Source organism: Musca domestica, unplaced genomic scaffold (assembly GCF_030504385.1).
Source record: "Musca domestica strain aabys unplaced genomic scaffold, Musca_domestica.polishedcontigs.V.1.1 159, whole genome shotgun sequence".
Classification (NCBI taxonomy): Eukaryota; Metazoa; Arthropoda; class Insecta; order Diptera; family Muscidae; genus Musca; species Musca domestica.
The window spans coordinates 1,273,970-1,287,730 of record NW_026712218.1 but is presented as its reverse complement, the minus strand read 5'-3'; the positions used below and the strand labels follow the sequence as shown (position 1 = coordinate 1,287,730).

General features: G+C 34.5%; 1 protein-coding gene across 1 annotated transcript in view; it reads left to right on the top strand.

Moving 5' to 3' along the window:
* Positions 1 to 1,909: 1,909 nt before the first annotated feature.
* The window catches only part of LOC109612329 (myosin-VIIa), a 60,666-nt gene continuing 48,814 nt past the window's right edge, over positions 1,910 to 13,761 (top strand). The window contains exon 1 of the mRNA XM_059119903.1: positions 1,910 to 2,132. Within this exon, the coding sequence (XP_058975886.1) occupies positions 2,109 to 2,132 (24 nt within the window). The 5' untranslated portion in view covers positions 1,910 to 2,108. The remainder of the gene's footprint in view (positions 2,133 to 13,761) is intronic.

The window sequence follows — 13,761 nt, the reverse complement described above, 5'->3', positions numbered from 1 at the left end:
TGAGGCTATGCCTAATGGCGAACCAATAGTAGCCAGTTATTTCCGGTATTGATTTCACAATACCGAAAACTTTAAATGTCAAGTTACAGATAATTCGGTAGAAATTGTAACAAAAACATATTCTAACTTCGTAGGAATATTGTAGTTCAAAGATTAACCTAAATGTTTCGCCTTTATTGCAATTTCAACGAACGACCGCATAAACAGACGGATATAGTTTAATCGACTGGTAGAAACTAAATACCTTACAACATTATCTTCTAAAAGTTACGAATTCCAAAATTACTTTTGATTTGGAAAATATTGCTAAGACCTTTATAATACTGATAATTGAGGAATTGAAATTTAATTAAATACGATGATATAACGAATATAAAGAGGTACTGGGGAATACAAAATAAATCATAAAGTGGACTTTTGTTGTAATTTTCTGACAAATGATTTATAACCAGAAAAATGCTTTTGAGCCCTTCGAAATACCAAAAATTTAGAGCACATTTGGTCGACGAATATTGGGAGATAATATTATGTGATGGATATGTTTAAATGAGAACAAATATATTCCTTTTGTAACATCAATACTCCTAAGAATAATATGTTCTAAGTCTGAAAGATGCATATTAAATTTGGTGAACTCGCGGGAAATTACGCTTGGAAAATTGTTTGGTTGATAGATAAAAATCCCAAAAGCGGTTTTGGGTCAAACGTTTTACGGTATAGCTGAACCAAACACAAAGGGCCTCAAATATTTTGATCTATACTTCGTAACGATAGAGTTTTAAATTTAAAAAGTCCTAGGGGTTTCATGAAGAATCAGTTGTACAAAATATGTATCAGGTCGGTCTAAATTGATGTAGACCCTCAAATGATGTAGCCCCTTTAAAATTCCTCAAATGTTGGTAAATTGAGATTTAGGAAGAACAACACATTCTTTCAAATAATTATAAGAATAGGACCATGCTTTGGTATAACCCTTATATGAAGGTGTCCGCTGATTTCGGCTATTTCCAGCATCTTGGTCCCATTTTCAATTGATTTTACCCTTATTTGACATCTTAGCTTCTAAGGGGGTAGAAGACCTCTTCGCGGAAATAGTTTTGAGTATATTTTCGAATCGATTTGGCTTAAAATGTGTGTTTAGGCTAATTTGGGGGTAGATGGGCTATTAAAAACAGTTAATATATACTTTTTAATACATGTGATTTATTATTTAGGTTTTAAACTCTCAAATTAAAACCTGTGGCTGAAAATACTTATGCTTTAAAAACTATGCATTAAAGACTAAAACTACGGGCCGGCAACGCGACCGCGCCAGCTGATACTGCTATAAACTCAACTTGAAGAAAACTTGTGTATGGAACACTTAAGCATTGTATCAATGAATGTCTGGTATCTACAGCAAGTGCCTTATCAAAGCTGTAGAGTGCCGAGAGTAATGTACTCTACAGGTGAGTAAGAATCTATGCATGTTGCTGTCATTGTTTATTCTCCGCATACCATTGGGAGCCCTATTGACACTTCTTTTCGGTGTGTTTGTATTAGAAATGATATTTGAGATATCAGCCGTTGATATTGACAATGAAATAAGACCGTAGAAAGATAGAGAGTCAGAGAGTGTAAAGAGATGGGGTTTGGCGGGTGGTAGATATTATTTATTAATATTTATGACTGGGTCAGGTTGGTAAGAACTTTTCAATTGTCCGGAGGGTTATTCGCAAAAAAGACGGCAAACAATATAAACGTGTTTTGGAGTAAAGTAACTAAAAAAACCAAACGTTTTCGTTATAAAGAAGAAAGTAAACTTTTGTTAACATGAAATAAAAGATAAGAGCAGCGCCAGCGTCGTGTTAATAATAAAATTTTGTAACAAAATAATATTACAAGTGCCAAAAAAAAAAAAAACAAAAAAAAAAAAATAAGTGGGGAATATTAAACCGAAAATTATTATAATAAAATATTTATAAAGCAAAAATAATTATTATTAAATAATAAAATAAATACTCAACGAAAAATAAGTGGTAACTTGCCAAAATAGTTATGCCAACATAATTTTAATAACACAGATCCAAGTTGAAATACACCTAGAAAAAAGAAAACCATCACCAATAATGGCGGATTTTAAAAGTGATCATGTGAGTGCATTTTCAAACTTTCATTTTTTTGCAAAAAAAAAAATCAAGTGATTTTTTTAAATAGTAATAAACTTTCATAAAACACTCCACCCGTTAGTGATGTGGCATTTATAGTTATTGATTATTCCTGTTGTTTTATTTCCTTATCAACAACATTTTCCGCTGTTTTGTGATAAAAAAAAACAATATTTTTTATGACAAAAAAAAAATCGTCTCTCATTCTCTCGGGTGTGAGAAATCGAAACTTCAACTAAACACATTGATTACTCAATGGAATGTTGACTAATGCTAACGTTAAGGTGGCCAAGTTAAAACACTGTTATGATGAAAGTAACCTTTGATATTGAGGGTGTTTACAAAAGTGACATGCAATTGTTTATCATTGTGGGTGATTAATATTCTACAACGTCTTTTGGTACAACATTTTTCGGAAAAAAACATAGGTGGCAACAAAATATGTTATGGCAAAAAATATGAAGCTTTATTTGTGACGTGAATACATCAGATTAAACAAAAATTTGAGCTCTTGTGAGGAGGTACCAGAAGGAGTGGTCCGATATATCTTCCATCTTCCTACCAGATCTTGTGTTGGTAGAAATGTATATCCTCAGTTATATGGCTAGAGAGAGTATATATCATTTGAGTATACATCAACGTGCCTCATCGAAATAACGGTTATCGACCCTAGGTCTCTGGACCAAATCCGTTTCAGGACATTTTGAGTCGATCTAGCGATGTCTGTCCGACTGCCTGTCTGACTGGTGTGCACGATAACTTTCGGAGGGAGTATCAAATCAGTTTCAATTTTGGAACATCGTAATATTATTATCAAATTTAGATCGAGTTCGGAGATGAACAATATCGGTCCACTCATTCTGGTACCACCCCTAAAGAAGGTCGCAATTTCCGATTTTGCTCCAACTTGGCAAATCCTAAAATTTGCATGAATATTAGGAAAGGTGCGAAAATGGACAATATTGTACCTCCCCCATAAAGGGTCAAATGTTGAATAATTACAACTATAATAACATGCGATATAAGAGTCCGACCATCTTTAAATAACACACATCACAATATCTTTATTAAACCAAATTCTGGTGGGAAGATGGGAAATATCTGTCCACTCTTTTTGGTACCTCCCCCACAAAGGGTCCAAATTTTTAATATCCACAAAGCTCATAAAACGCGAAATTAACATCCGATTCCATTCAAACTAATCACATCTCAATATTTTCATCAATAACAAAACTGTTATAAAAATGGTGGATATTGGACCATTTCTTCTGGTACCTCCCCAGAAAGGGTCAACATTTAAAATAATCAAAACGAGCATAACATTCGAAATATGCAGCCGGTTAACTTCAAATATCATACATCCAATTATTTCTACTAACACAAGATTTGGTGTGATGTTGGGGTATACCAATATTTATACCCTACAACACATAGTGGTAAGGGTAAGGTCCCTCACATGCGTAATATGCACTCCACAACAATTACCTTTGGTACCAGATATCAGATACAGCTCTGAAATAAGTGTTTAAAATTTTGTCGATTCAGATCGATTCATATTTGGATATAGCTCCCATATATATCTTCAACCAATTTCGGGTTAATTGTCCACCAAATGACCAATATCAGCCCAAATTAACAGAATTTTTGCACTTCCGACGGAATTCAGTCTAAAAGCTAGCGCATAAGATTTTGGTGAAAATCTGTTCAGATACAGCTATAGCTCACATATATATGTTTCATCCGATTTGGTGTTAAAGTCCCTCATACGCGCAATATGCCCTGATATGATTTTTGATACCGGACATCAGATACACCACATATGTCATATCAGCCCATATTGGATAGATATTTTCATATTAAACCTAATTTTTCCATCGGGTGAATCTCGGCCCGGTATATCTAACATTAAATATATCATATAAAGTGAAGGAAATATATATATATATATATATATATATATATAATATATTTTAACTTGTCTATGAAAATCTTGAAGTTTTGTGTGGTAGGTACCAGAAAGAGAAGACCGATGTTGCCCATTTTCGAACTCGATCTAAGTTTGACAATAGTATTGCGATGTACAAAGTTTGGACCAAATCGGGTACTCCCTTCGAGAGTTATCGTGAGCACCGGCCAGGCAGTCAGAGAGACGGATGGAAATCCTGAAACGGATTTGGTCCAAAGAGACATATGGTATAACGCCGTAATTTCGATTAGGCACGTTTTGGTCATATCAAATGACCTATACCACCATGGCTGAGGGTGTAATGAGTGACGGACTGACTAATTCATCCAGGTCCAGCTGATAAGGCTGAGACTAGACTTTTGAAATTTTGCATGTAGGTGAATATTGGTGTGTAGCGTTGAGATATTGCTGTGTTTTTGGAGATGTACTAAAAGTACCAAAAATCTTTAAATTGCGTACCTTTTTGTATTTTGTGCATGAATGGAGCTAAAATGTTTGACATAAAATGAAGTTTGGGAGGTAGTGTTGATATAAGTAGGTGTTTTAAGAAATGCAACCTTATTTAATAGTTCAATTTGATTTTGGCTGAAAGAATTGATTTGGAAACTTAAAATGTTGGTATTTTATGTCTCTTTTGGAGAAGGGTTAAGAGGGTTAAGAGCGTACGAAAAGCACTAAATGTTACTAAAATTTGGTATTGCGTGAACGGATACTGCTGGAAACCTCAATTTTGATATTAGAATCAATGTGAGTGAGTGGGGTTGGTTTTGGAAATACATACTAAAAAGTACTTAATGGTACTAAATTTGGTATTTGGGTAAAAGATTGAGTAGAAAGTCTAAATTTTTGGTATTAGGATTACATTTTGTGCATACTGTCAGATTGTAAAAAAGTAGGAAAAGTACTAAATAGTATTAACTTTGGTATTTGTAGAAGGAATATAGTGAAATTTGGTGTGAGAGTCTTTCATGTTGTGTAGGATAGACAAACTAAAGGGTTTTTTGTATCTAAATTCTAACCATACGTGCCATACAGTGCCATTTGGAATTATGTGGACGGATCGTGGCAAAATCTTGAAAATTGATATGAGTATCAATTCTAGGTGAACGGAAGAAGATGGTTACATTAAATGTTTGTATTAGGGTCCCTATTGGTGGTTGGTTTGTGATAAAGATGTGGTTTTGGAAATGTGTACTACAAGTCCATGAAAAGTACTGAATAGTACTATATTTGGTGCAATTTTGAATTGGATGAAGATATAGTGCTTGAAATCTTAAATTTGATATTAGGGTCGGTGCTGCTGGAGGTGGTTTTGAAAAAAATTGGAGGTGGTTACGAAATATGTACTATAATTGTACGTAAATACCAAATAAACACAATTTTGATAAAATTCTGTATTTTGATATTTAGGATGGTATCTGTGTTTTAATTTTGGCGGTGGCTTGGAAATGCATCGAAATTGGTTATTGGGTAAAGTGATAGGACTGGAATCCTCAAATTTGATAATGATTTGAAGCTTATGTTGGTATATGTTGAGATATGAAGGTGGTTTGGAACGGACAGATCTGAAATTCTAAAATGTGTTATTGTGGTCACCGATGGTTTCTAGGGATTGCATATGGAAACGTTGAACTAGTTTTGGGCAGAAAATTGGATGTGGTTCCATTGTGCAAAGGGTTTACCAGTATTCACCTCTGTTAGCTTTAAAATTAAAGATTTTGAAGACTTTTTGGAAGCAACGCTAAACATTTTTATACCCTACACCACATAGTGGTAAGGGTATTATGTCTTTGTGCATTTGTTTGTAACATGGAGAAGGAAACGAGATAGACCCATAGTTACTTTTGAGAACCTTCATAGAATCACTTTCTGAGTCGATTTATGCATGTCAGTCCGTCTGTCCGTCCGTCCGTCTGTCCATGTATTCTTGTGAACAAAATGCAGGTCGCATTTATTATCCGATTGAGATGAAATTTTCCAAACAATATTTTTTTGGCCCAAGGACGAACCCTATTGAAATTGGTGAGAATCGGATCAAATTTAGATATAGCTCCCATATATATCTTCATCCGATTTCGGGTTAAATGTGCACCAAATATCCACTATCAGTCCAAATTACCTGAATTTTGGCACACCCAACCGAGTTCGGCCTAGAAGCAAGTATATCAAATTTGGAGAAAATCGGTTCAGATATAGCTATAGCTCCCATATATCTTTCATCCGATTTGATCTTTAAGTCCCTCACATTCCTACTATGCACTCCACAACCGTGATATTTGGTACCAGGTATTAGATGGAGCACAGAAATAGCTGTTTTAAATTTTATCGAAATCGGTTCAGATTTGGATATAGCTCCCATATATATCTTCATCCGATTTCGGATTAATTGACCACCAAATGGCCAATATCAGCCCAAATGGCCCGAATTTTGGCACATGTGACCGAGATTAGCCTTAAAGCAAATACAACAAATTTGGAGAAAATCGGTTCAGAAACAGCTATAGCTCCCATATATATATTCATCCGATTTCGGGTTAATGTGCACCAAATGTCCACTATCAGTCCAAATTACCTGAATTTTGGCACACCCAACCGAGTTCGGCCTAGAAGCAAGTATATCAAATTTGGAGAAAATCGGTTCAGATATAGCTATAGCTCCCATATATATCTTTCATCCGATTTGGTGTTTAAGCCTCTCACATTCGTAATATGCACTCCACAAGAATGATATTTGGCACCAGATATAAGATACAGCCCAGAAATAGCTGTTTGTAATTTTATCGAAATCGATTCAGATTTGGATATAGCTCCCATATAGATCTTCATCCGATTTCGGGTTAATTGTGCACCAAATGGCCGATATAAGTCCAAATGGACTGAATTTTAGTACATCGGACCAAATTCAGCCTAGAAGCAAGTATATCAAATTTGGTGAAAATCGGTTCAGATATAGATATAGCAACCATATATATGTTTCATCCGATTTAGAGTTTTAGTCCCATACATTCGTAATATTCACTCCACAACCGTGATATTTGGTACCAGGTATTAGATAGAGCACAGGAATAGCTGTTTTAAATTTTATCGAAATCGGTTCAGATTTGGATATAGCTCTCATATATATCTTCATCCGATTTCGGGTTAAATGTGCACTAAATGGTCAATATCAGCCCAAATCACCAGTCTAGAAGCTAATACGTAAAATTTGGAGAAACCCGGTTCAGAGATAGCTATAGTTCGTAAAATGCACGATAGAATTAGATAGATTTTGATTTTGTACCAAATATCTCATAGAGCTCTGAAATGCCCTGTATAAACCTTTTTACGAGAGCTCTACTAAATATGCTAGTGGTGTAGGGTATCATATAGTCGGCCCCGCCCGACTTTTGAGCTTTCCTTACTGGTCCTATTTGAAGTTTTTATAAAATCTTTTTGTCTAACTGAACAAATTGTGTTTTTGGGTACAAAATCCCTAACATGACTTGTTGGAAGGAATCTAGAATTTTACTTACAGGTTCATATATTTCTGAGGTACATCTAAATCTGTACGGATTTTGATGAGATTTCGCAGATGTATTTCAAGAGTGTATATTATAACACAACCGCACTTCTAAACATTTCCTCTTTCCTCTTCTATTGAGTTTACGATCTCGTCACCTGGGTAAAAAAATGTTTTTGTCATAGAAGTTATTTTTAAAATAACTTCTTGGAGAATAACCCAGACTCTTTCCGAAACCTAGGTATTCCCTACCTTACCCCCTGGTAAACATTACCATCGTTCTCCACAAATAAACAAACGTTGTTTTTATAAAAACAACAATAATAGGATTAAGCCTGACCATTTTGCAACAACAAAATACTATGGTATCCCGCACAAACAAAGCCAACACTGTTCTTTTTCTACATGAATATGATATTTACAACTTTTCTACAGTCGAAAACTAATGAAAAATTTCGTTATTATATGGTCCCTTCCGCTTTCCACGACATTGGTTCAATAAAACCATTGTTATCATGTTTAAACTTTTAATTAGCAATCAATTAAGTGCGTCAGACCCCAATGTATTTATACTTTCTTAATGCTTATGTACACAAATTTCCACGAACCAAGCAAAGATATTAAGAAATTCCAAAAAAAAAAAAAAAAAAATAAATAAATAAATAAATAAAATTCGATATCAGCTGTCATAAAATTTTCAATAAGAAATAGAAAGCTTTAGAATGCAAGGTTGCTAAGAGAAATGCGCAAAGTATTGTTGTTTCGCTGAAAACATGGCAAAGGTCGATTTCATTTGCACTGCCTAAAGAACAACATGGAATGTAATACCATTTTTAGAGAGTGGGCCAATATTACCCCCATTTTGAACCAAATCAGGAACTGAAGTCTTCAAAGCTTTTAAAAACAGTCGGAGAACTATCCATGTTTGATAAATTGGACTAAACTCTTTAAAATATGCCAAATCGCATCAGTTAAGCGCTAATACCCTACGCGATTTGTTAAGTGGCGATGATTCACCTTTAACTGGCAAGTAATGAATCGGTCAATCAACAATCAATCAACTATTAAATAGATAGCTCTCCCGGCGACACATGTTCATCAACCTGTTTTTTGCAAATTAACCAAAAAATTAATTTTCTATTTTGCCATAATCATGATGAAGTCATCACCATGAGTGTGAACTAATGATAATCACAGTAAATATAGAAATTATCACATAATTTTCGAGTAAATAACAAAAACAAGGGCACACCAAATGCTTTGATCCTAAACCACGTAGTCAAACGATTACACTTCACCTATAAATTTTATTATTATTTACTTAGATTCCAAAGTCATAAATCAGAAGATAATAAAACAGTTTGGCCTGAACACGAAAAAAATTAAAAAAAAAACTCAAACTTTTTTTGAGGGTTTCATTGATAACCATTACCTGCATGTCTATAACATAATCTTATCTGAGGTGGGAAGAACGGCCCAACATACATATCAGCTGGAGATAACGATATGAAAAAGAATACCGTTGTCTGTCGCACTGTCGCACGAATGGATGGGTAATTATGTTATCAATGTTAGTGCTTGACAAAAAAAAAAAAAAAAAAACACAGATAACAAAGATCCTTCACCTCCAAAGCAAAATAAAACATTTTAACATAATAATAAAGAAATAAAAAATATTATAATGGTGTTAGACATAGAAATCAACACGTTTTAACTTGGAAAATTTATCACTAAAAATTCCAAAGGTTTTATAATACAAATAAAACATTCCCGAATTTTCTTGATATTTTAATGTGTGTGAATTAGTACTGACATCATAAAAATTATATCACTGGAAATTAAAAAAAAATTGATATATGGAAATTATAGCCAGTGAAGGTATCTTGTAAGTGCCGTGTTTTGAAATATTGCATAAAGGCAAAAAGCGCATAAAACATACCCATCTAGATCTATAATATCCCCTACTGTCCCTAAAGTCTGTAACTTTTGTACGGATGCAGATTCTGTTTAATAGATTATTAAGGTTAAGCCCTATATAAGGTTAGATAAAGAGGCCAACTTTGGCAACAATTCCTCGATAAACTTATTAGTTTAGTAGTGATTTTGATTTAATTTTGAATTTTCTCCGATATCATACAAAATACTAGATGACACGGTCCACTTTCTTGATCCGAAATTTAAGAGTTTCATGTATGTTTTCAAGAGCTTAATCATCTACTAATATTATTAAATTATCTAGCTCTTTTTTTAACCCTCCACCATGGTATTGAGGATATATTATGTTTATTTTAGACCCCATAAAGTGTATACAGGGTGAGATAAGAAAAAAAAAACTGCAATAAAGCCAAACACCATAACATTTTTTTTTTTAATTTTTATGAATGAAAGCAAAAAATGTCAGAAACAGCATCAAATTTTAGAATAAATTTAGATTTGTTCGAATTGGTCACTCACCCGGAGAAGCGCTTGCTTGCGGTGATCGACACTTTGGTACTTTTTAGTGCTAACCTTGCTTTCCAAAATTTTCCAGTCACAATTATTCAACGGATTGGTATCCGGAGATTTTGGTGGTCATTGTGCGCTCGAAATGAAGCGAGGAACCTCATTTTGTAACCATTCTTGGTTGGCGCGTGCTGAGTGCAATAGTGATGAGTCCTGTTGGAATGCCCAAGGTCTGCGGCCAAAATGTTTGCGTGTCCAAGGCTTTAATGCACCCTCCAGAATATTTTCGCGATAATATTCGGCATTTATTCTGATGCCACAGGTGATTAATACGAGTGGAGAACGACCATCGGCTGTTATGGCAGCCCACACCATATCTTCAGCTGACCTCTTTGACAAGTAAACACGATAATTTTGTTTGTTTACAAACTGCTGGACAACGAATGTTTTCTCTTCGGAGAATACCAAATTCGCCAGTTCACCACTTTCGGCCAAAAGTTGCAGTATAAGTTCTTGCACTTTTTGGAATTTTAATGACTTTACCACTGACTTGCGATATGCCCAGCCATTTTTCGGCCACTGCGACGTGGGTTTCGATCAAGTCGCTTCTTTACTTTTCGAACCATTTCTGCTGATGTTGCTGTTTTCTTCCGTCCATTTCCTTGACGTCGGGCTACAATACCAGTGTCACGGTAACGAGCGATGGTAAGAGGGCTATAGCTTTATCTGAACCAAATTTAATGTACTTTCTTCTAGACTGAATTCGTTGGTATATGCCAAAATTCAAGCCATTTGGACTGATATTAGCTATTTGGTGCACAATTAACCCGAAATCGGTTGAAGATGTATATGGGAGCTATATCAGATCTTGACAAAATTTAATACACTTATTTCAGAGCTGTATATAATATCTGATACCAACAAGTTAAAAAGCAGTAAGTTCGGCCGGGCCGAACTTTTAATACCCTCCACTATTTGCAACGAATTTGGAAATTTTTAAAAAATAAAATCCTTAAAAAATTCTTTTAAAATTTTAAAAATACCGAATATAGACGTTATATTGGGGTCTATACGACGTGGACATACATAGGCATCGTTTGTCATAAGCCATTACCATATTCAGATTCGAAACTTAAAATAAACGGTGAATAATGTAGCTAAAATCATCAAAAATTGGAGCTGTGCGAAGACCTGGACCAGCATACAATTTTCTGTCACAGGCTGTAGCATCCATTACGAACTTCAAATACCACATCTCAAAAAATTTCGGTGGCTATTGTACCTAAAATCGTCAAAATACCGAATATAGGGAGGAAAATAGGAATATAGGGCCTATACGAAGACCTGGACCTGCACAGACAACTTTCTGTCACAGACTGTAGTTCACATAACGAACTTCAAATACCAATTTTGAAGCAATTCCGGTGAATAATGTCGCTAAAATAATCAAAATACCGAATATAGGGAGGTCCCGTTATATGGGGGCTATATGAAAGCGTGGACCTACATGGCACATTTACGAATTTAACCTGCCTACTGGAAAAATAAGCATGTGTGCAAAATTTTAGCCATCTATCTCAATTCATTCGAATTCGAAAGATAGCGTGAAGACAGACGGACAGACAGACGGACAGACAGACAGACAGGAGCTATAGCTATATCTGAACCGATTTACACCGAATTTGAAGTACTGATTTCTAGGATGAAATTCAGTTCTCGTGGAGTGAATATTACGCATATATATATATATATATATATATATATATATATATATATATATATATATATATATATATATATATATATATATATATATATATATATATATATATATATATATATATATATATATGGGATCTGTAGCTATACCTGAACCGATTTGCCAAATTTAGTGTACTTGCTTCTATTTGGTGCATAATTAACACGTCCTTGGGCCAAACAAGTATTGTTTGGAAATTTCATTTCAATCGGATAATAAATGAGACCTGCATTTTGTTCACAGAAATACATTGATAGACGGATGGATTGACATGCATAAAGCGACTCAGTAACCAATGCACAAAGACATAATACCTTTACCACTATGTGGTATAGGGTATTAAAAGCGCACGGAATACATATATCTAGAAATACTCTTTATTGTCGAAAAGTCTGTTGGTTTTGATAAATACTTTTATAAACATGATTTGTTTGACAGATAATTGATAAGAAGTCATATCTAAGGTCAATTTCAAAAATCTGGCGGGCCGACTGTATGATCCCCTATACCACTTTTTATATTGGGAATTTATGTGAAGTAGATCATACAACTACGAACCTTTTTTGAGTAGCTTTCGTTCAGTTATAATTTGAAAAAATTGAAAAAATATATAAAAGCTGTAGATATATGGGAACAGAATTTTACCAAATGTCGAATTTACTTCCAATTGCATTTGCACAAATCCATCCAATTTGTGTTGATATTACATATTTGGTGCACAATAACTATGAAATTGGATGAAGATGTATATGGAAACTATATCCAAATTTGAGTCGATCTAGATATAATATAATTACGAATGTGAGGGACTGAAACACTAATATACATATAAATTTATAAGAGATATAGCTATATCTTAATCGATTTTCTCCAAGTTGAAAGCATTTTATTCTAGGTTGAATTCGAATTGTATTCTTATTTTCTTTAGTATTACAATGAATCGGAGAAGACTCAATAGCCTTATAACTATGACTATTCACATAAATAGTCAACGGTTCAGTAATTTCATCCTCCATAGTTTTAATCAATTCTGCCGCTTTCATGCTGGCAAAGATCTCTGTCGGAAACAATGCATTTTCCTCCACCTCTGCTTGGAATCAGTATCGCAATGCTCTTCCGTTCAGGAACGGTATTAATGTTATCTTTAGCTCTTTGAAAGTTCAACAAACTGGCATTATCCTGATGTGTCGTATGCAGCATTTTCTGTTTGGACAGTCTTATCGAACTTCGTGCAGCTTGGTACTGTATAACAAGTTCGACCGGATCGATGTTTAGCATTACATTAATGGCTGCTTAAGGTGTACTTTCTGATGCGCCTGTGATTAGAATTGAAGCTGCTCGCTGTACGCCTGAGAGTTTCGACCTACTCACCTTAAATTTGAATGCAGAAGTCTGTATTTGTTGGGTTAACCTTTAAGCCTTGCCCGGTATAGTAACATGAGGTATCGTTAAATGGGACCAATGTTAACCATTTTTCCAAAGAGAGAGTTTTTATTCACTAAGAACGCAAACTACTTCCTCATAGTAAATTTAGTTTTAGGCAGGAAGTCTGTATATTTCTGAGGTTGTCGCTCCTATCTTAAAATATATTTTATACCTATGCGCATTTTGTTTGCGAATAGCAACGAAATGAGCCCATAGTTATTCTTGATGATCACCAAAGATTTATACATATCTGTTCTTCTGTCCAAGTATTTTTATACCCTCCACCTTAAAAAAGAGGTTCCGTTTTTAACATCCCTAAATATTGGTCATAGACCCCATAAAATATATATTCATAATCAGCATAAAATTGTAAGCCGATTTAGCGATGCCCGTCTGTCTGTCCGATCACGATACAGCCCACATTATTTGACGCAAAGCTTCAAAATTTGGCAGAACAATTTGCATTGTGCCTAGGATCGTTAGTATTGAAAATGAGATATATCAGTCCGCCTTTTGGTATAGT